General features: G+C 38.0%; 2 protein-coding genes across 2 annotated transcripts in view; both read left to right on the top strand.

The window, feature by feature from the left end:
- Morc1 (MORC family CW-type zinc finger 1) overlaps positions 1–19086 on the top strand; it is a 149807-nt gene extending 130721 nt beyond the window's left edge. Inside the window, exons 24-28 of the mRNA XM_027943185.3 lie at positions 49–204; positions 7385–7472; positions 8975–9028; positions 15740–15934; positions 18940–19086. Coding sequence (XP_027798986.2) covers positions 49–204; positions 7385–7472; positions 8975–9028; positions 15740–15934; positions 18940–19086 — 640 coding nt within the window. The remainder of the gene's footprint in view (positions 1–48; positions 205–7384; positions 7473–8974; positions 9029–15739; positions 15935–18939) is intronic.
- A 4169-nt stretch (positions 19087–23255) lies between these two features.
- Positions 23256–26497, top strand: part of Guca1c (guanylate cyclase activator 1C) — a 30278-nt gene continuing 27036 nt past the window's right edge. Inside the window, 1 exon segment of the mRNA XM_027943243.3 lies at positions 23256–23459. Within this exon segment, the coding sequence (XP_027799044.3) occupies positions 23256–23459 (204 nt within the window).

The raw sequence follows: 26497 nt of genomic DNA on the forward strand, positions 1-26497 counted from the left end.
AACTATTAGTATTTAATGTGGTTCCTACTTTGGAATTATGCACCCCAGCTCGTCCTTTGTGCCAATGGAAGATTTCAGTCCAATTTCTGGACACGAAGCCAAAGTTTCTGTGAGTGATGGTTGTAAAGTTGCATCTTCACTGGTGACATCTTCTCAAAGCACAATTGTCAAGGAAACGGCAAGAAAACTGATGTCTAATTTAAGGTAAATTCAGTTACTTTGTTTTCCCACATGCTTTGTTGAACTTTCAAAACAGTGACAACTGTGTTTTATTTTTCCTGAGTGGTCATATAATGGAGTAAATTCCATGGAGTGATTTTGTGACCTGTCTTCTAACCATACTGAATTAGATATACCACAGGTTGAAATAGAACTACAGTCACTAACTGCCTACCATCATATGGCCCCGCAGTATGGTGGACATTGGTCCTCATTTGAATGCAATAAAGAATTTGTACTGAAATTGCTTATTACTTTTTTTTTTTCTCCCACACAAAACCTCTCAGGATACTTTTAGGCCTTTTAAAATATCTACTTTTGTATTAACTTACTGAGAGAAACTGAGCTTTACCTTGTTGTTCGGTGCAGCATGTTGGCACGTGTAGTCATGGTTAGTGAAGAGGTTAGGTATTTGGAGCTCTGTTCTCAAAGGATGGAGACATGGAAGAGTAAAACCCAGGATTCAGGGGCTCTCCAAATAGGGACTGATGATGGAAGGGGGCTTTATGACCAAGCACCAGACATCTGTGTACAAGAGGGCTCTAAATAGGTGTCATGTAGTGGAAGGAGTGGGGGAGCAGGAGTAGCACTGAATTAGCACACCTCCTGGTTTCCTAGGGTTTAGTCTGGGAGGGGCCTCTGTGGGGAGAGGCTCTGGACCAAGGAGAGCATGCAGCATGCTCTAGCTCAAGTAGTGATTTTCTCATCAGTGACTGACAGAATCCTCCTTAAGGGGAGAGGAAGGAAGAAAAGGTGGAGGAAAGGCCTGTCTGGAAGTGCTACAGCCTCTCCTAGTGCTCTGGCTTTGGTCATATTTTGTGAAAGTAGAGCACTGAGCACAGTGGGCACAAACTCACTTCTGCAGCTGCCCAGGGCTTTATGGAAGTCTCTGTGGCAGTATGCAGGGCTACAAGGCTCAATTTAAATGGTATGTATTTACCTGCTACACCCTAGCATCCATGCCTAATACCCGTCCTGCCCCAGGAGATAGAAAGCACTCTGGTTACAGGTAACAAGACAAGGTGTTAACTGAGCAGTTAAGCCAGTGTCCTCATCACTAGGTTCTGACCACCTAGATTGCCTGGGCTACCCAACTTACACAATCCTGGAAGTGAGACAGGAGGAGGATAGACCTTAGCATTGGACAGGTGTCATGAGGTTGTAAAGGCCACTTGTCCAATGATCTGAAATTATATCAGTATTGTACTGCTATGTGCCTCCGCAGAATCCTTGAAGAGTCGAAATCTCCAACTAGCTTCTTACCCTGTGTCAGGATTTTTTCCAAAATTAGTATATAAGAACCTAAGTTTTAAGTTGGGTAGCCTTAAATTTAAATACTGTTGATTATTAACTATTTCTTAGATTTGGGCAAATCCATTGGTCACTAAAGTGTGGTAGTATGCAATAAATTGTGTGTGTGTGTGTGTATGTGTGTGTGTGAAAGAGAGAGAGAGAGAGAGAGAGAGAGAGAGAGAGAGAGAGAGAGAGAGAGAGAGAACAAGAGTGAATGCACACACACACAAGCACATGTTGTAAACCCTACTGTTACCCAAATATAAATTGATTAAGTGTGAAAAGTCTCCAAATCATCATTGCCTCTTACATTGAGTCTTTCTTGATGATATTAATCACTACCATTTTGAACCTTTATTTTAGGCATTCATTTAAGTATTAATTAATTAATTCCTTAGTTTGATAAATTTACAAGATTGATATCATATTTTTTTCTTTTTTTAAATGGATGAGGAAATTGAAGCTTAGAAAAGCTAAATAACACATTGGAAGTCATACCAACATTTACAAAGCTACTAAGAATGGGGCTGGGTGTAAGCCCAGAGTCCTTGATTTGAATGCCCACACTCTTAATCCTAGGCAAACAGGTGTATGTCTTTCCTTGCTCTCCATACTAGGGGACTGGAGAGACCCGAGCATGTTGGCAGCAACTTGGAAACACTTCACTTTTATTTCCAGTTGGATAAACTTTCTTTTCCAAATTCATTATTTTCCTTATTTTCACTTTAGCTAATTTTTGTTCTTCATATACATTCCTATTTATTTTAATGATTGCATGTGATCAAAAAGGAGGTAATTTCATTCAATGTACTAAGACTTTAAAGATTAAGCATCAATAGAACATTAAAATTACCCACCCCTGTCCCTCTCTGAACCTCCTGCCTAATGAAAACGCAGGCACCTCCTTATTGCTTAGAATTGTCACACTACCATCACCCCACCACCACCATCACCCCAACATTCTGAAAGCCAAATGTATTAGTATGTCAGTTCTATTCTGTGCCAACTTAAATTTTCTCTGGTGATTGATTTATTCAAACCATTCAGTGGGGAAAGTAAAGGTGTGCAGAACACAAGTCCTCACTGGAGTAGAACACGTTCCTCATTTTACCTGTTTTCTTCCTTTAGGAGCATTTACAAAGAAAACAGAGTTCTTGTTTTCTTTGCTAAGTGCTTGTTTTATTTTTTGCACTCCTCTGTTTTGTATGTGGTCCACATGTTATATCTTGAGTCAACTAGACTTTACCTCAAGAGGAAAAAATTGTGGCTGGTAGTGTGTGATATGAAGGGGACAGTGTTGTCCCTACCCAGAATTGCTTACCATCTTCACCTTGATTGTCACATGGCAGAGAGCAATGCCTGACCTTCCTTTGTGAAGAGTCCTGACTCTCCCAGACCTGCTGCCAGCCTCTCTTCCCACATAGCCCCAGTAGGTCTCACCCTCCTCCATTTCATGATGCTAGCTGAATAAATTCATTTAGAAGGTAGCTTTATTGTCTTTTTCATTACCCGATTATGCTCAGTTTAAAAGTTTTTCTTATGTTATTTTTGTTCTATATGTATCACTTTAATTCCCAAATAGAATAAATTCTTTGAAAATAGATTGACTTTTTCATATTATGTCTAACGTTTATTTGCATGTATTCAAAGAATAAACTAAATAGAAAGGAAAATATCAAAAGTGGATAGTGTTGCTGGATGTTAAAATATTTTCATATAATGGGGTGGGACTAAGTCTTGTTAAGTTAGAGGGAAATAAGCTGAACTGGGATACAGACTATTAAATTTTCTAGGCAGGTCCTAAACATTGGAGTAGTATCAAATTTCAAATCACTTTGAACAGTAATAATAGTAATAGTATTAATATAGATTTGTACATACTTGGTATGTACCAGACACTATCTGAAGGGCTTTGCATGTGTTAACTCTCTTAAACTTTACGATGATCTATAACTAGGTACTTTTATTATTCTAATTAATGGATGAGAAAACTGAGACATGTACAGGTTAAATAATTTGCATAACACTAAAGTAGCACACCTGGGATTTGAATCTGTCTGTCTGGCCCAACAGTCCTTGCTTTAATTGCTAAATTCTAATACCTTGTTTGGCTTATTATTGTATTTATGAACTTGAAAATATATTCTTGATTTATTTTAACTCTATAAAAACCTGCTCTGTGTTATCTTTAATTTTAAAAATAACAAAAATTCAATTTAAAAAGAAAGCCACTTTTTAAGGTTGCTGCCTGTTGCTAAAGTAAAAGAAAAGACCACAAAAATACAACTAGCAGACAGGTCTGTTAGAAACCATGGCTGGATTCCTGGTTTTAGAAAGTGGAATCCTGTAATTTCCATTGCATCCTGGTCTTTCACTGGGTTGACAAAGAGAGTTTTAATCAACCTCAAGTAGGAGACTTGCTCTTCTTAGCCAGCACTAAGCTGATTAACCAGATTAATGTTTTAAAAGATTCGGTGGATTCAGGTACCTCTACGTGGCCCTGCCCACATCTGCTGTGTCTAGAAGGGGAATTCTGTTAATTAAGTCAGAGATTCTTCTTGCCGTTTTCACTAAGAAAACACTCATTTGGTTGAGACAGTAGTATGATTATGGAATGAAAGGGAAATGACCTTTAGCAGGAACATTCAAAGCTTGTCCATCATATTTAGAGATAGCTCTGAGTGTCGGCTCCCTCATTGAATCCTGTGAAAGCTTCTAGATAGAGATTCTACAGAAATCCAACTGAGATGGGCACCATCGCCAAGTCCTGGAAGCAGGTAGTAGCTCTGGAAGAGTTCTTTGGAAGATTTAATTCTTGAGTTCTTAAGGAGAGAAAAAATGTTAAAGATAAATTCCTGGTATTATTGTTAAGTCTGGGTGTAAAACTGTGAGTCATTGCTTCAGGGGAAGGACTGTTCCTAGGCAGGATAAGAGTCCTGTTGAACAGCAGTATTTGATTCAGGAGTCCCTTAAAATGGACAGTATCTTCTTAATTCAGCAAAGGAATGAATGGACAGTTGTTTTATTCCTATAATTTTACACTGCATGTCTCCTGGCCCATCTCCTTGAAGGGCCCTTATATATATGATAGGATCATGTGTCCTAAAGAAAGGCTGAAATTTGAGGGCAGAAGAGGTTTGATAAGATGTACTCTTCAGAACAAAAGAGAACATCTCTGGCGGATTCCACAGAAGACTCAAGCCAGTAACTGAAGGAGTTTTTAAAGAACCGTTCAACATCTACAATGAGATGTTTGGTAATATTTTAGTATCTTCTATGTGTGATTTTTTATATCTTTACACTTATTATTAATACTAATATTTTTCCTGAATTAATTTGGCAGGAAAAGGAGAGGGCCTATATGTTTGTGCTTAGAGACTGCAAGTCACTGGCTGGGTTATCTTTCTCTTTAGTCAGTCTTATGGGACAAAATCCCCAAGGGAGAAGCTACTTAGCAGCAACTTTATTTAGAAGAAAGTAAAGATGAAATCCTGAGAGGGAGAGAGAAGGAGAGAGAGAGAGAGAGAGAGAGAGAGAGAGAGAGAGAGAGAGAGAGAGAGAGAGAATGAGAATGGTATAGGGAATCTGCGTTGGCCTGAAGGAGTGTGTCCTTCACAGCCAGAAAACAAGAGAGCTTCCAAATAGGAATCTCTCCTCAAAGTGTTTTCATAAAGATGACATGAAATTATGAACACAAGACAGCAATGGTTGGCACATTTCTGGAACTCTGTAAAGGTAGTTAGATCTGACCCAAGTGTCTCAGATCTTTTACCAAAAAGAACATACCCAATTTCCCAATGTTGGGTGCAAATGAAGAATACTTCTTCACATCCCCATCCCCATGTTTGTCTAACTCCAACTCTTTCTTTGGGGCTCCCAAATATGAATGAAGGCTTTCAAATATAAGCCAGGGCTCCCAAATACATGAGTTAGGGCTCCCAGTAGGAGTCGGGGCCTCTCCTCGGGGCTGTAGTGCTACATGCTCATCCTCCTGGAGCGCTGCCCACATGGTTGTGGAGTGGCCCACTTCTTGGCATTCCACATTATGTTGAATCAGTGCAGAAAATAGTATTGGGATCCCAACATGGAGGGCATGATGCGGGCTCTGTGAGGCTCCACAGAGCAAATGCTGTTTTAGTAGTTTGAAGACAAATTATCCGTGAAATTAATGAGTTTGAGAAAATACGAAATCACAAAAGCTGCAGTGATTTCAGTAAAACCTTCTCATGAAGTAGTGTTCAATTGTTAAATTGCATCTGTCTATCATCTATTGATTTGTGGAAATAATAGTACATGTGTGAGACACATTCTTCAGGCTATAGATGATGTTTAGGGGACATTTTGAAGTAGAGACAACACAGATGAGAATTATCCAAAATGAAACCAGAGGGTTTTCTCTCCCCAACCTACCCCTTCACCCCCTCCCACTCCCCCCCAAATACCAGCACCATATATTTGTTTATCTAAGAGTATTTCTTAGATGACTGTTGAATTTGCTCTAAATTTAAATAGCAAAAAATGTATGCTTACCATGGAAAGGGCCCACATTTAGAAGTGGTTTCAACCCTGTGGTGGGGAAGCATGGCAGATCTGAATGGAAGTGGGAATGTTTCGTATGGAAGACTTCTCACCACTCCTGTCCCACCAAACCAGTCACAAGGCCAACAGGTTCCCTTTCCCAGGGACTCCAGTTGCAGCTTTCTTTCTGTGCCATCTGATTTATTCTCATCTCAGATCCCTGGAAGCTCATTTTCATCCCATCCCCACCCCATCCATCTTCTTCTAGCCAGGCAAGTCAGTCTGGGGGCTGTGTGTATTACATTTAATATTTGGGCAATGCTGAAACTTTCTGGCTTAAATCTCCTTGAAACTATAAATGCAGATAAAATACTAGGAATTCATTATAAGAAAGAACTGTTTTATCTCTGGTGTACCATATTATTTTACAACGGAAAAGATTTTGTCAATCCTTTAGATAATATGCATGAGCATCTTGGAGCTCATCAACATCAAAACACTATACACTTTTAAGGTGTGATGTTTATGAATTTCTATATTTCATATTCTCCCAGAAATGAAATATGTGTCATCTAAGTGATTAATCACAGAAAAGCTGTCACATTAGTAGGGTGGGTGCCACTGCCTTTTGGTAAAGTAAAGCACCTGTCGGAGCAATGGCCACCACTGTTTTGAAAGAGCAGACTAGATATGATTTCTAAGAGTAGTCCCAGATACCCTAATGAAGATAATTGCTCTGCAGAATTAAGCTCTTTGACTTCCTTGGAGAAAAAGTCAATAATTGAGGAGCTGCTTATTTTCCTCCAGGAAGTTTGCAATGCTGAGTTCTCTGCAGAAAAGAACACTCAGGCAGGTACCCGGCTTTCTTGGACTGGTTGGTGACAAATTGCTAGGCTTTGTGAGCTATTTTTTCTCTTCCTGTTCCCATTTTCTTTTCTTTTTCTTTCTTTGCCTTTCCTTCAATATTTTTAAAAATTTTTCAAAGAATGTAAATTTGCCTGTTGTTTTAAGAAATAATGCAGAAATCAGACTGTACCCTTCACTCAGTTTCTCCCAGTTGCAACCTCTTGCAAAACTAATCAGAATGTCGATGTTGACACAGTGAAGACACAGAACATTTCCATCACTGCAAGGGTCCCTTCTATTGCCCTTTTATAGCTACATTCATGTCCTTTCCCCCAGTCTGTGCTTCTTGAAGAGCACTTTAATGCCAATGGTAACAAAATATTTGGGAGGAGTTAATGTTGATCTTTGCCAGATATTTAATACCCAGGGGACAAAACCAATTCTGACAGGTGAATGCTGCACCTCTTGTCTTGGTATATTCCTATTTCTGCTCTGCTTGCATTCCTAGGGAGGTCCTTCTGTATTTTTTTCCTGAGTATCAGCTACCATCAGTATTTGACTGCACATCTGCAGAAGAACTCAGAGCAAGTTCTGAGGTAAGCGGTCTTTTTAGAACTCTGAAGGATGACAAAATAGCTTGAATTTAGTCCTCAGTGAAGAAAAATGTAAAATGGTACCAGTGAGAGAACCTAGAATGGCTTAAGGGAGTGAAGATAGGATCTTTATACTGACTTTGTATCAGAATCAACAGTGTCTATGAAATCACATGGGAAGAGCCAGGTGGAGAAGATCTTACAGATGGAGAACAGTCACAGGGATCAAAAGAAATGGGACATGGTGACTGACTCCCCTCTCCCTGACCCAAAATGGTTTCTATTCCATAGATGCAATTCCTCGGTGGCTGGTTAGGAGGGGCTGAGCTGAGGTTTGGGTAGGTCACCATATCAGGTGGCAAGAGCACTAGTCTGATTAGAATCAATAAAACATCACAAGAGGTGATGAAGATGATTGTATTTTCCAAGCCTCCTTGTGTATGAGTGGAAGGAACTTTGGTCAACCACCTGAGGTGCAAAGGGTGAGCCTAGTTGTCATGTCCCCATCAGTAACATCTAGCAGTACTACACATTCCTCCCGCCCAGTAGGGCTGAGGGGCTACTGAGGAGTGCAGGCCAGCTGGGCAGCTCCAGGGTGGAGGAGACAGCCAGCGCAGCACAGGAGCACAGGAGGCCCCTTCTCCACACCATGCTCAGCATCTCTTGTGGGATTGACGGATATGGAAGGAAAGGCTCTCAGTGAAAAGAGCACAAATTATTAATTAGACAAAAGTGCCACATGCCCCAACTAAACCTGGGTGAAATTCCTTGATTTCCATTGTACAGTCTACTTTTTTACCTTCTCCTTTTACCCTGTACTCTCCATGGAACGTCCAGCTCCATTACCTAACTGGGACCTTCCTCGCCAGTGCCCCCAAGAGCTCTTAGCTGACAAATGCTTCTCTGTCCTGACTTCCCCAGGCTCTCGACCCAACCATCCCGTTTCCCCTTCCTGGAGCACTCTCTCTGCATGGCTTCCCCCCACTACACACTTCTCACTTTCTTCGACTACCTCCCTCTTTTTGGTGATTCCTTTTCTGCTTGGATTCTGAATGTCATCATGTCTGAGGGTGTGTTCCTGAACTGCTTTCTTCTATTAAATGCCATTTCTGGATGATTCTTACACTAACCAGCGACTCCCAGGCTATTTTCTAACTTTCTCTTTCAAGAAATCCAGACTCCAGTTGCCTTTAGACAGCTCTTTTTTCAATATTTACAATTTTATCACTTAATTTTCTTTCAAGCTTATTTTTTTATCACACATTTTTTAACCATGCTGTATTTATTTATGTAAACCGCTTTAACCATTTTTTAGTTTTGTTTGGAATGAAATGAGGTATACTTTAGTTAATTAATTTATTGGGATCCAAGCTTAAAAGACCAATAGTACCACTGTTGGCTGGTTCTAGGTTTGTTTATACTAGATACTTGCATGATATAACTCTGTTGGAGGCACTGCATTCTCCAAAGTTAATATCTTGTTCTCTTATCACTTATGAAAACAGCTGGAGCAATGCCCAGAGCAGATGAACAAAAAGCTGAAAATATGTTTCAACCAGGTAAGTCTGTCTTCAGTGTAGTCATTTATATTCTAAATGACCCATGTTCCAAAGGAGAAATAATATAAATTTCCAAATGTTAGTTTGGAAGGAAATCAAATTTGCATTTACTTATCAAGACTGAGATTAATGTGTAGTACATCATATGTCATAAAGCAACATCTTTTGAATTTTAAAATGCAAATGCACTTGGAGTAGAACTGTTTTGACAGGAAACAGGAAATTCTCAGCCTTTAAGAAATATTTGCCATCAATAAATGGGCAAAAGAATCAAACAGACACTTCTAAAAAAAAAAAAGAAATACAAATGGACAACAAATACATGATAAAAATGTTTAGTATCCCTAGCAGTCAGGGGAATGCAAATCAAAACTACATTGAAATTTCATCTTATTCCAGTTGGAATGGCAATCATCAAGAATACAAATAATAATAAATGCTGGTGAGGATGAGGGGGAAAATATACACTCATACATTGTTGATGGAACTGAAAATTAGGACACATTTCTGGAATGCAGTATGGAAATTCCTCAGAAAACTAGGAATGGAACCACCATATGACCCACCTATTCCACTCCTTAGTATTTATCCTAAAGAACTAAAATCAGCATACTATTGTGATACAGTTATATCAACGTTTATAGCAGCACAATTCATAATAGCCAAACTAGGATCCAGCTCAGGTACCCATCAACAAATGAATGGATAACATCTCTTTGAGTTTTCCCTTAGTATCTTATCAGTAGTTACTAAGAGTATGATTTTTCCATTTTAAAAGTAATTATTAATAATCTAAAGAAAGAATTTAAAGAAATTTATCCATTGTCCCATATCATCCAAGTTTACTGATTGATGCTAATAGTTTTTGGTACTTTATTACAACCTTTCTTTCTCTCTATATATAGATTTTTTTTAACAGTATCTAGTTTTTAAAGATTTCCTGGGGCATAATAGAGTGCACAATGTCCATCAGTTTTGTGATAGAAATTGCCCTCAATTCCCTTATTTCACACTTTAGGGAACAGGGACTCCAAGATGTGAACTCAGCCAAGCTAAGAGGGGGAATTCATGCTGGAGCTGGGATGACCAGTTGTCATTCAGACATCTCCCCGGTGCCATAAGAGCCTAGAATTTTTCATGGCACAAGATCAATACTGAGATGTCAGGTCATCATTCACACTTTACCTGTGTTTTCTCAGACCCACACCAGCTCCATCACCAGCACATACATTAGCATCGTCTTCCATGTGCTGGTGCCTATAGCCTTCTTCTGGAAACTACCATAACAGTATGCACATGTATAAAGACTAGGAGGTGAATGGCTCCCCTGGAGCTCTTCAAAGCACAGCTGTAAGAAGAGAGCCTCCTCTCTCTCTCTCTCTCTCTCTCTCTCTCTCTCTCTCTCTCTCCTCTCTCTTAAATTCTAGTTATACATGACACTAGAATGCATTTTGACTCATCATACAGAGATGGAGTATAACTTCTCATTCTTCTGGTTGTACATGATATAGAGTTGCACAGGTCATGTAATATAATGTATGCACAAAGGGTAATAATATCTGATTCATTCTACTGTCATTCCTGCCCCCATACTGCCTCTCCTCCCTTCACTCCCCTCTGTCTAATACAAACTACCTCTATTCTTCCCTAGCCCCACCCTTATTGTGAATTAGCATCTACATTTCAGAGAAAACATTCAACCTTTGGTTCTTTGGGATTGGCTTATTTCACTTAGCATGATATTCTCCAGCTCCATCCATTTACTGGCAAATGCCATAATTTCATTCGTTTTTAAGGCTGAGTAATATTCAATTGTATATATATACCACAATTTCTTTATTCATTCATCTGTTGAAGAACACCTAGGTTGGTTCCATAGTTTCGCTATTGTGAATTGGGCTGCTATAAACATTGAAGCCTCATCTCTTTTATAGAGAATGATGTATACTTGAATATTCATACTTTGTAAGTGAAAAAGAATTGTGAATTCTCAGAAGACATATGACTAGGAAGACTTGAAATGAAAATTAGAACCTAAACCAAATTACTTTTTATAAAGGCACTATCATCATAATATATTCAATTTTTTAGCTTTCCCAAATTTAACAACCTTTGTTGGTATGTTTGCCTCTAATGTTTCAGACTGAGTGTCTGGTTGACTATGCTAAGCAACTAGGAATGAAAGGAGATTGTACTTAGTTTCTCATTACTGTTTAACTGCAAAGTAAATTTGTTTTCTGAATAATGTTTTTTTTAAAAAAAACAGGAATTAAACATTTCAGTTTGAAGCTATCTTGTCAATGTTTCTTATGTAGAATAAAAGACAAAGTTTACTTTCAGTTTGTTTTTGCCCCTATTTTAGCACTAATGTTATTTTAATCAGCTAATATGGAAATGTGATTGATTGAGCCAGATGCTAAAGTCCATTTCTGTATGTTACCTAATGTCACCCTTACAGCTTTGGGAGGCAAGTGCCACTATCTCCATTTTAGCAATGAAGAAATAGAAATTCAGAAAGATAATATCCCAATGTCATGGTGCAAATAAGTATTAGATTTGGGATTTCAATTCAAATTTGTCCTGCTTTTAAGTTCTTTCCATTATACTACTTTTCCCCCATCTTATTCTTATCCAGACTTCAGTGCTTGATCTTTGTGAAACAGTTTGCACCTATTACTTGCAATAGTTCTATTATAGCTCCTCAGCAGGTTGATATTGAAGAATTGTCTTCAAATTATTTGAGACCTTGAAATTATAACATGAGATGTATGTAGTAAAGATGCTCAAAGTGGAATCTTTAGGTATAGTGTGTGTGTGTGGTAGCAGGTTGGCTTAGTGCCCAGCAGGAATTGATTATCCCAAATAAAAGTCTGGCTATGGAGAGTGGTGTTGTCCCATAGGTTTTCATCTAATGATTAGGAACCCCGGTTTATATACTTACGCTATAAAACTTAGAAATCGGTTAAGAATTAGACTGTCATCATTGAAGTTTATCCAATTATGTTTTCCTTTTCATATGTATTTACAAGTGATATTTTTCCCAGTGTCTACACTGTCAGTAAAGGAGCCAGGTTGTTGGGTCTTGGAGGTCAGAGTGAATAATATAAGTGTTAGGGTCAACAGTGTTAGCATATAGGATGACTAGAATCTTCTTGATATTCAGGACAAGTGACATTCAAAGGATCAAAGTAAGCTCAACAGTCAAGAAGGCAGGATTTCCTGTTGAAACTGAGATAGGGAACAACTAAAATCATAGCTTTCCTAACAATGAAACTGTGTGGTCTTAAGGACTTTCTAAATAACCAGTGGCTTTAGGCAAATGGTTATAAGAACCATACGAATTTTTTCTTGAAATCCACGTGAAGGACTAATCTATGCCATTTGCTTTAGGGTGTGTACCTTTAATAAAGAAATCCACATAGAATACTTGGTGAAAGTTACCTCATCTCAACTACATCTGTAGTTTTTGTAACTGCTGTTAGAGTGGTAGGTGTTCCTGCCACAGCGGCCCTGCACCATCCGACCTGAACTGCCATCTTTTTTTTTCATTTCTGCTCAAAAGTCATTTGCTCCATCTAAAATGAATATCTCAACATCACTTCAACCTCCATTACCTGGTCTACCTCTGAGCCTTGCCACATGCTGTCCCCTAGCTTATCCATACTCCCAGCCTACAGTGGGTCCCTTGAAGACCTCCCACTCTATTTAGAACTTGTCATGATAATCTTTTACAAAATCATTGCCTTGTCTTGCTGTCTGAAATAAATTATGACCTCCCTGTACTATGAGAGAACCTAAAAAACTTGATTTTTATCATTAATTAAAATGTCTACTTTCTATTACAATAATTTCTTGTGTCATTTTCTCCTCAACTGGATTACAAAGTCCTTGAAGTTAGTAATCCTATCTTATCCAAATATGTATCCTAGCAGCATTCAGTAGGTACCTTTGCATCTGGATTTTAACATTTATGTATTGAATCGTAGTTGATTATTTCTGCTGTAGTGTCTTCCTGTATAAATTCTTACATGAATACCCCCTTTTGTGTGGTACAAAAGCTGTAGATCCCACAGGTCTTCTTTATTTCATAGTTTGTTAAGATTGTGGCACTGCAAAGTTGCTAGAGCTGGACTTTCTGAACTCAAGGCAGAAGATTTAAATCTTTGTTGAATATTCTTTCCTTCAAATCTTTTTTTTAATTAGTTTCTCATGACAATACAATGATCTTGACATATCCTTCAAATCTTAATTCTGCTCTGTGACTCTGCCCTCCTGGGTTGAATCATTTACTGTCCTTGACCTTCAGGCCAGGGGAGAGGACAACCCTTAGGTTTTCCTGAAACCTCTGAGAAGCTTCTGAGAAGCCTCCTAGAGGTAGTTGTTGCCTTAGTTTTAAGTTATCAACTTTGTATAGGATGAATTAAAGATGTTCAAAAGTGGATTCCTTATAGCTAACAACAATGTATTATATATGTACATATAAATTATATATGTATATTACAAGAGACAATTTGAAACATAAGTCATCATAAAGTTACAAGAGAGGATTTTGAATATACTCATCATAGAGAAATGATGAAAGTTTAAGGTGATGGATATGATATGTTAATTACCGTGCTTTGATCATTGCTCAATATATACATTAATCAAAGCAAAACAAAACAAACAAGCAGATTCCTCTCCAAGATGTTTGCAGCCTGGAAAAGCAGGCTGGCTCCATGTGTTTGAAATTCTCTTGCTGTGATTGCTGCATATCTGCTCTCTTGACTCCCTGCTATTTAGTGCTATGTTCCAGACCTTGGAAATGTGGAGAGGAATAAAAATAAATCCTTTTTACATGGAGGTTATATGTAAAGAGGGAGGGACAGATAACAAACCCACAAAGGAAAAGGAATTCAGAGGCACATATTGACAGATGATAAACCCATAAATACGTAATCATGATGTAATTTGCCATAAAATAATTGTGCAGGGCCAGGGAGTTGACAGTGATGGTGTGTTTGGGAAGAAGGAGGTGATTTTCAGAAACAGTGGGCAAGGGGCATCTCAGACCTGAAGCAGAGAAGGAGCTTTGTGCTAATATGAGTTGAATTTACTGGACTGAGAAAGCAGCAGGAGCAAGAGGCAGGAATGAGGTTGGTGAATGCTTAGAAGAATGAGTCCTGGAACTCAGGAAACAAGGCGAGAACAGGTGGACACAGACCAGGGATTTCAGAGTCTAATTCTTGGTGCCCAACACCAGCTTTCAGGAATTTTAAGCCACTAAAAATCTAAGATTTCTTTACATAGCCATCTGCAAACCTGAGAATTAGTTTCGTCTTTAACATATTATTATCCACACACGCGGCCCATGCTTGATGCCAAAATGGAATGTTGTTTGGTCCCTGCTCCCACATACTCCTCTCTACTAATGGTGGGTGAAGTGTGTACATATCGAGGTGAGTTGCTCACATAACCCCAAGTCAAGTACTCCAAGTCAGGATTTCCATGCTCTTTAATTGAATGGAGACTCCTCACCCTTCTATCAACTCTAACAATACCCAAGCCTTACCTGGGGACATAGTACCCTTTCTCCCATAAGATATAAAGTTTGCATACTTGAATTAGCTCATGCTGTCAACTAGAAAGTTCTTGGGGACAAAGACTACCTTACGTATTGTATTTTTCTATCACCTATAATTAATGCCTCAAATTTACAAAGTACTGATGTTTATTAGAATTATAGATAATACAAGATTTTTTTGTTTAAATAATTTCATAGAAAGAAGAGAAACTAGTGAGAGCAGAGTGTGTAATAGTGATGGTGTGGGCAGTGCCTGAGAAGGGTCTACTTGTGTTCATGAAGGTGATGTATGGCAGTGAGCGGGCAGGGCAGGCCCAAGAGATGAACGTGGCTGCTTTACAATTCTCCTTGCAACCCAGTCATGTTAGAATTCAGAAATCTTCTTATTATAGGAAACATTAAAATGTTTGTCAAAATGGGATTTTTCCCTGTATCTCTTTTCTCAGAATATCCCCTGTTCTCTTATAATGGTAATCAGAGCAATTAATGCCATTCTAAAATTGAAGCATCTTTCCTCTCTGTTGCCTATCCTGCTTCATGAGATCCCCAAGCACAACATGCCATCTTGGAAAACAGCCATGACCCCTGAATTAGCAAGAGGTCAATGGTTAACAGTCCACACTCTTCACAGTAGGATAAAGAACGTACACAGAGTGAGGAAACAAAATTCCTCATTCTGTAGCTTCTGTGCTTTACAGTTACTACACTTGAGTCACAAATAACATATCATCTTTAAGGTGGCCCAAGCATTGGCCATCTGTCATTGTCCATGAGCTGCTGGTGCTGTGGAGAGTAGGCCACAGGAACCTTCCCCCTTTGTGCATTGAATGATTTTACATTGCTAATGGGAGAAGAAATTCACATTCATGGAGTTCTTCATTCCAAAGCAAGGGTCTCTGAGTCTACCTTGGTGTGCCTCTCCAGTTCTTATAATTATAGGAATATGGTACATATTACCTCCTGTCTCTCCCTTTCCCATCAGAGAGTTAGTTCCTTAAAGGTGTCCTCAGTTTGGACCACCTGTCAAACTTAGATGCAGGGTTGATGCTTGGTACATGTGTGCAGTTGGAATATGAAATCACCTCATTTATTAGGGGGAATGGTAATATTTTAAAAACATACTAAGACTGTTTAAAAAACGTTCCCAGATCCGGAATGTTTACATGGTCCAATATGAAAAGAAAATAAAAAGAAAAATGCAGTGCATCATCCATGATGCAAATAGAAGAGGAATTCTTAATGAAATATCTCTGGGACACTGTGAACAAAAAAGAAAAACTACTGAGGATAAACTGAAGAATCTTCGTGTAAAACTGGCAATGTTGTTGCAGACACTTCAGCTGGTGAGTGATGACACTGTATATGAGTAATAGGAATATGCTCTGTGGCTAGACTCCCCTCCTAACATCATCATTTGCTTACTGACCTGGGACAAGTCACCTAACCCCATCCTTGCTGCCACTTAAAGAGTATCAAAATCATCAATAAATGAATTTTGAAAAAAAAATATAAGAATATTTATAAAATTTCATTCTTTTTTTCTTAAAAAATCAGAATTTTTAATTGTTCTCTTACAGTGATAATAAGAGCAATTAATGCCATTCTATTGGTAAAAGACAATGATGGATCACTTTTGAGTCTCCTCAATAGCATGTGTCCATTAAGAATTTTTTCCCAACTTGGTCAGGAAGCAAGATATTTTATTTTTATCCTCATACAGAAATTAAAAAAAAACCCTCCTAATCTTAGAGGAGAGGTTGGAGAGGCCAGGAAACATATGGAAGTGTGAGTTACTGTCAGATGACTTTGTATATTTTAATGCATAAAGAATTGAGTTTCTATGATAGACTGAACTAATGAGGAAGAGCTCAATTTCTGTGACAGCACATAGAAATGTAGTAAAAATTAAAATGTATTAGCCAAGGTTGAGAAGTATTTCTATAGGTTCTAGAAATAAATTGAAAAATGCAAGCCAGGACAGTGGAGTTTAGGGAGCCCATGACATTTTATCCTCAGATACAGGCCCTGAGGGCAGGGACAGGAGACAGAATCCTCCCAGGAGAGAACTGTGTAAGAGAACTGTGTCCCCTATAGAAAGCCTGGAGGATGGTCCTGGTGAATGAAGCACATACACTTCACAGCTGAGCCCACATATAAAACCAAAAATGAGCAGTGTTGCCTGCCAACCTCTCTCTGTCTCTCTCTCATTTATTTTTGTGGTGCTGAGGATTGAATCCAGGGCCTAGTACATATGAGGCAAACACTCTACCAACTGAGCTATTTCCCCAGCCCCCAAACCTGGAGGATGGATGGGGATGACCTTGCCCATGAATTAGATAGTGGAGCGACTAGGAGACTGGCCACACACTGGTATAAAATGGGACTTTCAAGCCCAACTGCCTGGGTTTCAGTCCTAGCTGTGAACATTTCAAGGTGAAAGTTTATTTTCCCTTTAAAACATATACATCTTTTAGTTTACATGAAGTTTCTCTTATATTAAGTAGAAATTAAATGCAGAAAATGTTTCTGCTTACTATTTGGTAAATTGCTGAAAGAGAAGTTACCCCCCTTCAGTAATATAGGCACAATTAAAATGCTATGCTATTAAAATAAAAATGAATGATTAATGCTATGTCTACATTATGGTAACAGTATTCGTGCTTCTATCAACACCACCACTTCAGCCAGTTCTTCAAGTTCATTATTGTTGTGAGAGTGGGATTTAGCAGAGCTCCTTGTGGTCTTGTGGCCATAAATGCTTTTCCATGTAAATGATTTTATAAATAAAAAGATTGGAATGGAACCTGGGCATGGTAGGGTTTCAGTGACAATTTTGGTTTTAATAACAGTGAACGCTTGAAAGAACAGAGAAATTCTGTATCATAGAAATTGAATACCACTTAATGAGAATAAAAAAAAAAAACCTTAAAAATTTTTGATTCTCAGCATAGAAAATCTGTTTGGCTATAGAAAAAAAAATGAAAGAATAATAATTTACTAACTTTTTAAAAAATTAAAAAATTATCTTCAATACCAAACCCCTTGGCTAATTACCTTGGCCAGTTTTCCCAGACTAACCAAGATAATTATATTAGTTAAATTTGCTTTATTCACAAAGTTTAGTAGGGATGTGAGGGACTTTAGCCAGCAGAATAGAAATCTTTTACCTAGTATCATTGAAAAGATACCCAAAGAGTTCTGACTCAAATATATTTATCACTCTCATTCCACCACTTAAAGTTTCCATCATTACTTTTCTGACTACTGGAGCAACTGTGGTAAAATAAAACAGAGAACTGAGTTGTGATGGGCCTGAAGCAGATAAGAGTAGGGCAGACACACAAGAAACGGAGTGTAAAATCCACGTAAGGTCCTAAGAGGAAGTTTCATCTGCCAGGCAGAGACTAATAGCCAAAGGATTAGACTATACCTAAAAGGTAAGTCCTGGCTGTGTTAGCAAGAGCCACAGGGAACTCTTTGTGGTTATTATATTTGGAAACTTAGGTAAATATCAATGTCATTGAAACCCTTTTGCAGGAACAGGACCCCAGTCACAAAACTGGAACCCTTGTTAGAAAACTGAGCTAGTCTAGAGCAGAAGGAATAAAGCTGAAGCATATTTAATGGACTGAGGAAAGGGAAGAGGAGATGAAGATGAAGGAGTTGGACACTTGGTGGGACAGTAGTAAAACTGGGATAATTTTTGGAAGGTCCATCCTAACAGTCTCCTCATCCATCTGCTCAGTTGGAGAGATAGTCGACTCCCTGATTGGGCCTGAAGGAGAGAGATTTAGCATATCCCATGGATCTGTCCAGGGATCCAGAAGCCCAGGGAAGGAGACTGTGAAATTACACCGATGTGGAGCTGAGGGGGAGTGGGAAAGGAAGGATAGAGAGACGGAGCAGGGCAGCAAGGCAGAGGCTGGGAGAAAAGAGGCTATAGTAGGAAGAGGAGAAACAGAAGCCAAATTTTTATCTTTCTGGTTTGGCCTAAAAGGCTGAAGATTCATAAATTTTTAAAATAGGACACGAGAGCCTAAAACAGAAAAGGATGACATGGGGGTGGGGAGGGGCAAGTGATATGACAAGTAATTTTTAAAAAGGAGGAAAATGCCAGTGGAACTAACCTCCAGTAGAGAAGAAAATACGATATGAATTCCTAGCCCCTTGTGAGCATAAAATGAGATTAAACGAGAAAACACTTGGAAAAGGTTAAAAGCATTATTCAAACACAGGACAGGTTCTGTTGCTACATGAATCATAGAGAAGACTGTCAGGAGCCTGCCCAGAAAACGTGAGTAAACTCTCAGCTGCTTTCCCTGGTGTGAGTATCGCTTCTCTCTTCCAGGGTGGTCCAGCAGATGACCTGGAGCAGATTGACGTTTATTTAGAAGCTTTGCTGAAAGAAGATAATCTCCTTTCTAGACCCGTTAAACAAAGTGTTGCAGGGCATGGTCTCCCTTTAGAGAGCAATGGAAGGACTTCTCAAAACTAAAAGTCAGCAAAGGTATTCCCTTTCAAAAATGCTAATAAGAAAATTGGAAGATTTTTAAAAAATTCCTTTCTTTATTGTTATCGTAAATTTTTTTACCTTCCAACTTTAAAAAATTGTATACTTTAGAGATGGAGACTGATCTGCAATTTATAAATTTGCCAACCCTATTTCCTATTTTTTTGTTTCTTGGAAATAATTTTTAGAGTTCTCTAATTTTCATGCAAGCTACTAAGACAAATGAAAATGTCACTTAAGCTTAAATTTTGCTTTTACTAAGATAATTGTAAGAGCTCGAAAACAGTGGATTTCAAAATCAATATACAAAGGATTGTAGAATCTTGTTCTCTTGAAATGTGTGTTGAAAGATATTGTACCTTTTCTCCACTGCAGCCAATCCTCAGGAAAGCAGAAAGTATAAATCCTCCAAAACATCTTTGAGTTAAAGTTTATGTGATTGTTTTACGATTTAATTATAGTTAAATAATAAATCTCTTAAATAATAAATCTCTTAAGCAGAACATATATATAACAGATGCTAAGAATTGTATTTTTATATTTAGACACATGTAAGAAACTGTTTTAACACTTTCCTTAATAACTGATTACATTGTTTGTTCAGAAATGTCTTCAGCTTTGAACAAAATCAATAAAAGCATTAAGACTCATTTGTGGAATTGTACAATCTTAATTTACATAATGCACATAGTACAAAATGTGGAATGTGTTCAATATGATATTATGAAAATTCTTCATTCATTTGTGTCCTTAACCCCTTAATTATTCCTCCTAAGAAGCATGCTCTTACTAGTTTTCTTATTGAAATTCTATATTAGTTTGTTCTACCAATCACTTGTGAATCTACTCCCAAACACTCAATGTATGTAAAACCATGTTGACCATTATATAACTGGAAATATGATGTAATTTCATCCAAAAGATGATCTTGCATTGTCTCTCTCTGAATACCATCAAGAACTTTTCAAATCAGAATGGATATATGTAATAATATATAATGTACTAAGAGGTAATGAGATCATATTTTGTTATTTTTAACTATTCCTCATAATTCCATTCTGTGGAAATTCCCAAATATACTTAACCATTCCCTTATCAATGGATATTTATTAATTTTTTTGTTCTTTTGGATTTGCATGCATATAATCGTGAGTATCCTTATAATAGTGAATATCCTTATAATTCACACATTTGCAATTTTTTCTGTCAAACCTAACAAGGTGTATTGCAGAGTGAAAGATATATAGATGCTATTACAGTAGACATTGCCTAACAACACTGCATAAAAATTACATTAAAATACCCTCCTCTGTAATGTATGAACATTTATTTCTTCATACCTTTAGCTACCCAGTGAATTGTCACACTCTTATCTTGCTGATCAAATAGGTTAAACGTGATATGTCTTTGTTGTTTTAATGTAGGTTAGAAGTAAAGAAATCTATCCCTCCCTCCCTCCCTCCCTCCCTTCCTTCCTTCCTTCCTTCTTTCCTTCCTTCCTCTGGGGATTGAACCCAAGGCCTCAAGCACACTAGGCAATCACTTTACCACTGGGCTAGTTCCCCAACAGAAACCCCATTTTGTTTGTGTATGTGTGTATATGTGTTTCCACATAGCCTCAGCAGTGTCCCAGAATTATCATGTGGATAATCAATCCTTTCCCCACTAATCTTCAATGCTATCTTTGTATGTTAGATTGCTCTTTGTATTTTAAACAAAACAAAAAAACAAAAAGTCCCTCTGCTTTTTCACTGATTGCTCAGTATTTTCTCATGCCAGACCCAGGTTGTTTTGGTAAGGATATTTAATAATTTTATTTTTTATAATTTCTTGTGTATACTTACCTGTTAAATTCTCATTAAAACTTAGAATTGGGCTAAGGCTGTAATTCAACGGTAGAGTGCTTGCCTCTCGTGTGTGAGGCACTAGGTTTGATCCTCAACACCACATAAAAATAAAAATGAATAAATAAAGATATTGTGTCCATATATAACTAAAGAAAAAATTTTTTTAAAAAACTTAGAATTAACTTTTTCAGTAGCTACTACCCCCTAAGTTTTATTTGCATTTTCTTGAGTTTGTGGTTGTAGCATAGAATAATATATAGAGAATGGACTTATTTTTTTTAAATGAAGCTTTTCTAAATTCAATATCAAAATATACCTTTCTATATGTTCAAGTCTTGGTGTCCTAGAGTACCAGTTTACATTTTTCTTCAAGCATTTTTCACATTTATAATTATATTTATTGTAATTATTTGAATTATTCTTTGACATATTATAAATGAAGATATTTCCCCACTTCCTTATCACTGGTTAATGTTTTACACCAAACAATTCCTGATTTTTGGAAACAGATATCGTATTCAATGTAAGAAATCTCATAGTAGAGATAGTTTAAAACTTTATTTTGCATCAGCAATTTGTCTTTATATACACTTTAATATGTGTAATTTATGTGAAGAAACACAGCTTTTGTGTTTTAAGTCCTTGGATTCTTGTATTATCTAAAGTTTTTCCTCCACAAGGGACGTTCTTGTTCTTCTTCTGCCATCATCGGTATCCATTTTTCCTTCAGTGTAAAAACAGGTGATGAATAGAAGGTCATGGTGATAAGAAGCCAGTCTTCTGGGCATCCTTTTGGCAGACATGTAAGGAATCTGATGAAAAACACCCCAGGAGAATGCTGACAGAATATTCAGCATAGTTCCTACCTGGATCATCCACAGGGCTCAGGCACCCCTGTCTCAGCTTCTTTTGACTCGACGTAAGAAACCTCATCTCCTGTAATGGTTTCAAGTGATACTTCCACCTGAATGAGTTACAAATTACTATGACTCATTCGTCCACCTATTATTTAACTCTAGTTGTGAAGTAGAGCATGTTCTACTGAAAGTCTGCACTGATGTGTTTGAAACAGAATTAATCATATTCACTTTAACCACTCCCACTTCCTGTCAAGACAGTTTATTTCAGGTCTAATGGTTCCAGTTCTTGGGGAACCGGGGATTTATTAAATAGGTAATTAGTCCAGGACTAACGCAGAGATCCATCTATGGTTAGGAGGTGGTAACCAGAATTCAGGATTAACAGAATTGCATTCCACCTGGGAATCTGATCCTGCATATGATTGATAGCAAGATGCTTGAGGACCACTTGAGGTGCTTTGTTTCCGTTACTGGACGGTGGATACACTCTTAGGTTCTTTGACTCGGTTCTCAAGTCCATTTGCAATTGGGACTTAGCCAGGACAAGATTAGATTAGCTTGGGAACTGAAGTGAGACAAAACTAGCAGGAAGAAAGCATACAAAGATACAGACTTGAGAGACAAAAAAGAGGAACAAAGAGAAAAACAAAAACAAACAAAAAAAGGAAGCCAGAAGACACAGCCATGTATGTTCTTTTATCTTCAGACCAGACTCGACTTGCTACTACATCCACAGCTTGACTTACCACCAATCATCTGATTTTCTCTAGCCATGATTCCTTTCTTATACATAGACTTCCTTTTAATTTAACAATACTCCAAACGTATAATTTTCCCTTGAGAAAAATGTTCTTCATCTAAATTTATGTTTAGACTATCAGGAACAAATAGATACTCATATTACAATTTTAGATTGGGGAACGATACTTGAGAAGATAATATTTCAATGAAGTTAGTAAGTGATGGGATAATGTCTAGAACCTATGCTAGACTTTGTTCCACCTCCCCTAACCCACTGAAATATTCCTTAGATTCACAAGTCTCAGTTTCCACATCCGTAAAATAGCAATGAAAAGTTACTATTTCAAAACACCTGAAAAGTTCCTTCACCTGGACTCACTGTGCTAGTTGATAATGTAGGCATAGTGGATGACCAACAAGATGACAAAGATCGCACTCACTAAAAAAATATTGCCCTTGTTCTTTGTAGAAAATCATCCTCTGGGATGCTGTAAGCATAATACCATCAGAGGTGAGTGACCTCAGTCTTAAAACTGTACAGATAAGTTAATCTCACTGGCTTTCTGTTCTTATTTAGCCTGTAGCTAGTAAGAGGTTTAGAGTAGCTTTCCAAGAGCATATGTCAGTAGTGAAGAGCGAGAGACTAAATGAAGAGAGAACTTACATGAAAACAACTTGAGAAAAAGACCGGAGATTTCAAATCACCATGGGGAATGGGGAATCCATAGCTGGTGATCAGACAGGAATTCTTGCACAAGACCCCTATGTGTGGTACAGAGCATTTATGATGGAGTATCCATCTGGCCTGCAAACGCTGCATGAATTTAAGGCACTTTTGGGTCTGCAAGGTCTGAATCAAAAGGCCAATGAACATGTTGATCAAGTTTATAACACATTTGACACCAACAAGGTAAGACTGTTTACTTTTCATTCGGCTTTGATTCTGCATTTTTCCTTTTTTTCTTGTCCCTATAATGTTGCCATGGGTAAAAATGTGTGCAGCCCACCAAACAGAGAAGTTTCCAGACAACCCACAGCTTGTAGGTAAGTCAGTCATTTAAACACATTTGGCACAGACGACATGAAAATAATTGGGAACTAGCCTCTCCACCCTTGGAAATGTTCTGCATGTAGGGAGTTATTTTAAAACCAAATTAAATCTCAGCATGGAATTCTAATGTTATCGCTTAAATAAATCTAATAAGTGTGGATTGATTTACAAAGACTGTTTTCAAAGTATTTAATGCATTGGTGACATTTTATAGAAAAGCAAATTACAGGAATCTGCTTTTTAAAATCATGAATGCATCTAAATTAGCAGGTAAAATCAATACAAATTAGCCAACATGTTGTCTGTGCTCAAATAAAAAGTTAGAATGCTTTATATTGCTTTTTTTTCATATCTGACCAATTTAGTTTGGGGAAAAAACAAAACAGTTTACAGTTTTAAATTCAGATGAAGTTTAGTTTCTATAGATTGTTATGCAACTATTAATCTTGAATTGACTTGTCCCTGAGGAGCTGTAGCATCTTTGCTTTTTCTTTTTTTTTTCTTGAAAAAATACAACATGAGAAGAGAAAAGTGAGATGGGAAAGGGAAAATGAGACAAAGATGTAACAATCTGAAATATCATGTGCACTCTCCACCTGCTTTTCCTGTGCATTATTTTAGCTATAGTTTTGTATCATTCAAAATGTGAAGATGTCATCTAGAATAAAAGGAAGGGGGAAATACTACTAGAAAACAAAAACAGATGACTTTAGGAAGCTGAACCAATGATACCAAAGGAGAAAGAAGGGATCATTAAGTGAATAAAATTAATAGAACTAATTCTGTGAGGAGTATGGAATGAAGCACAATCCTCGGATCCCTTTTCCAAAGCCATGAATCAAGGGATTTAAAAGGAGTCAACAGGCAGGACCTGGAGAACATTAAACCTATGAGAAATCAACAGCTATTTCAGTCCTCATATTGATGTGGGGAACAGATTTCTTTTAGGACACTATTGTCTTTTGTGCTTTGCTATCAAACGTGAGTTAAATGTTGCCTATTTAGAGTGGCCGTTTTCCTCCTCATAAATTTTAGTAAGCGTAGATGCTAGTGAAAGGAGGTTACAAGTCTGTGGGAAAATGAGGGTATTCTGCTTTTGTTCTTAACCCTGAAATGCGTCCCAGATACAGCAAGCACATTGGCACGTCTGTTTCCCTCCTCCCCTACCTCTGGGTCTCTCTGGCTCTCTCTGGCTCTCTCCCTCTTTGTGTGTGGTTGATGCTCTCTCAGTGTGCCTGCCGTAAGCAGTCCAGTTTCAGGATGGCAGGCTGTTGCTCTAAACAGAAGCTTCTCAAGTTCTTAGGGTAATTTCCAGAGATTAGAAGATGAGCTCTCCTGGAGTTCTGCAGTGTTCTCCAGAGGCGTTGATGTTTACCCCATGCCGGTGATCTTGCTGTCAGCCCCATGAGAGTGAATGCGCTCTGCATGCCTGTGGTGCCTGTGCAAGAGAGGAACCATGAAAAGGAGGTTAGACTGTGGAACCAACCCAGATGCCCTTCAACAGATGAATGGATAAAAAAAAAATATGTGGCATTTATACACAATGGAATATTACTCAGCACTAAAAAGTAACAAAATTATGGCATTTGCAGGGAAGTGGATGGCACTAGAGCAGATTATGCTAAGCAAAGTTAGCCAATCCCTAAAAAAACAAATGCCAAATGTCTTCTCTAATATAAGGGAGGTGACTCAAAACAGAGTAGGAACGAAGAGCATGAGAAGAAGATTACAATGAAACAAGGAAAAGAGGAGGGAGGGAAAGGGAGGGAGAAGGGGAATTGCATGGAAGATGGAAGGAGACCCTCATGGGTTCACAAAATACATATACGATGGTGTGAGGGGGAAGGGAAGAAAAAAAAAGAGAGAGATAATTGTCACAGTAGAATGGGTAGAGAATAGTGATGGGAGGGGAGGGGAGGGGAAGGGAGGGGGATAGGGAGGGCAGCAGAATACAACTGACACTAGGATTGCTGTATGTATACACATGGATGTATAACCAATGTGATCCTCCAATCCTTACACATGGAAAAATGAGAATTCATACCCTATTTGAATCAAATGTATGATATGTCAAGATCATTGTATTGTCATGAGCAACTATTTAAAAAAAAAAAGGAGGCTGGGTGGAACCTAGGCCTGCTGTCAAGGAAGCAGAGGCAGAGAGGTATCCAGAGAGGTATCCCAGGTGCATGCGCCATTGGCATGAGACCCTGTGTGTCCACCGCAGGAATGTCCAGGCCCACCTCAGGAGCTTGCGAGTTCTCCCTGGGTTCTTGATTTGTTACAGAGATTTTATGTCTGCTGGGAAGCGAGGGGGGAACCTGAGCAGTGATGACATATGCCACAGGAAAGGTGGGGCTCACAACATGACCTCAGGTTGTGAAATGAGAAGCATAAGGATTGTTCATTACCAAGTGACACTAAGAAATGGCATGTAATTGTGCACAGGGAAACCAAAAAACAAAAAAAAAAAAGTATTTAGACGAATCAATAAAACTATCACTGTCCAAAACCCCTGAGGATTTACAATTTCTATGGAGCTCCTTTGTGATTTTAAGTATTCTGTATGGAAATCACTCAAAATGCCTTTCTTACATTTCTACCTCCTCAAAGTGCTGGTGAAACATTTTCTTGATAAATCAAAGACATGAATATGAACATCAATGGTTACATTTTGTGTAATACTAGGAGGTACTCATGCCCTGGTTAAGTTTCTGGGATTGAGTTTCCTAATGTTACAAACCCTGAAAGCATGTGCTTCTGTCATTGTGTTTGGTGTTTATTGTTTTTCTATCTCTTCTGCTATCAAACTCATATTTCACAGCTTTCTGGTCGTTATGATAATCATAAGCTTTTGATCTCTTTTTTAATCTGCTGTTTCTAACCTGGCTTTAGCT

The sequence above is a fragment of the Marmota flaviventris genome, chromosome 8 (assembly GCF_047511675.1).
Source record: "Marmota flaviventris isolate mMarFla1 chromosome 8, mMarFla1.hap1, whole genome shotgun sequence".
NCBI lineage: Eukaryota > Metazoa > Chordata > Mammalia > Rodentia > Sciuridae > Marmota > Marmota flaviventris.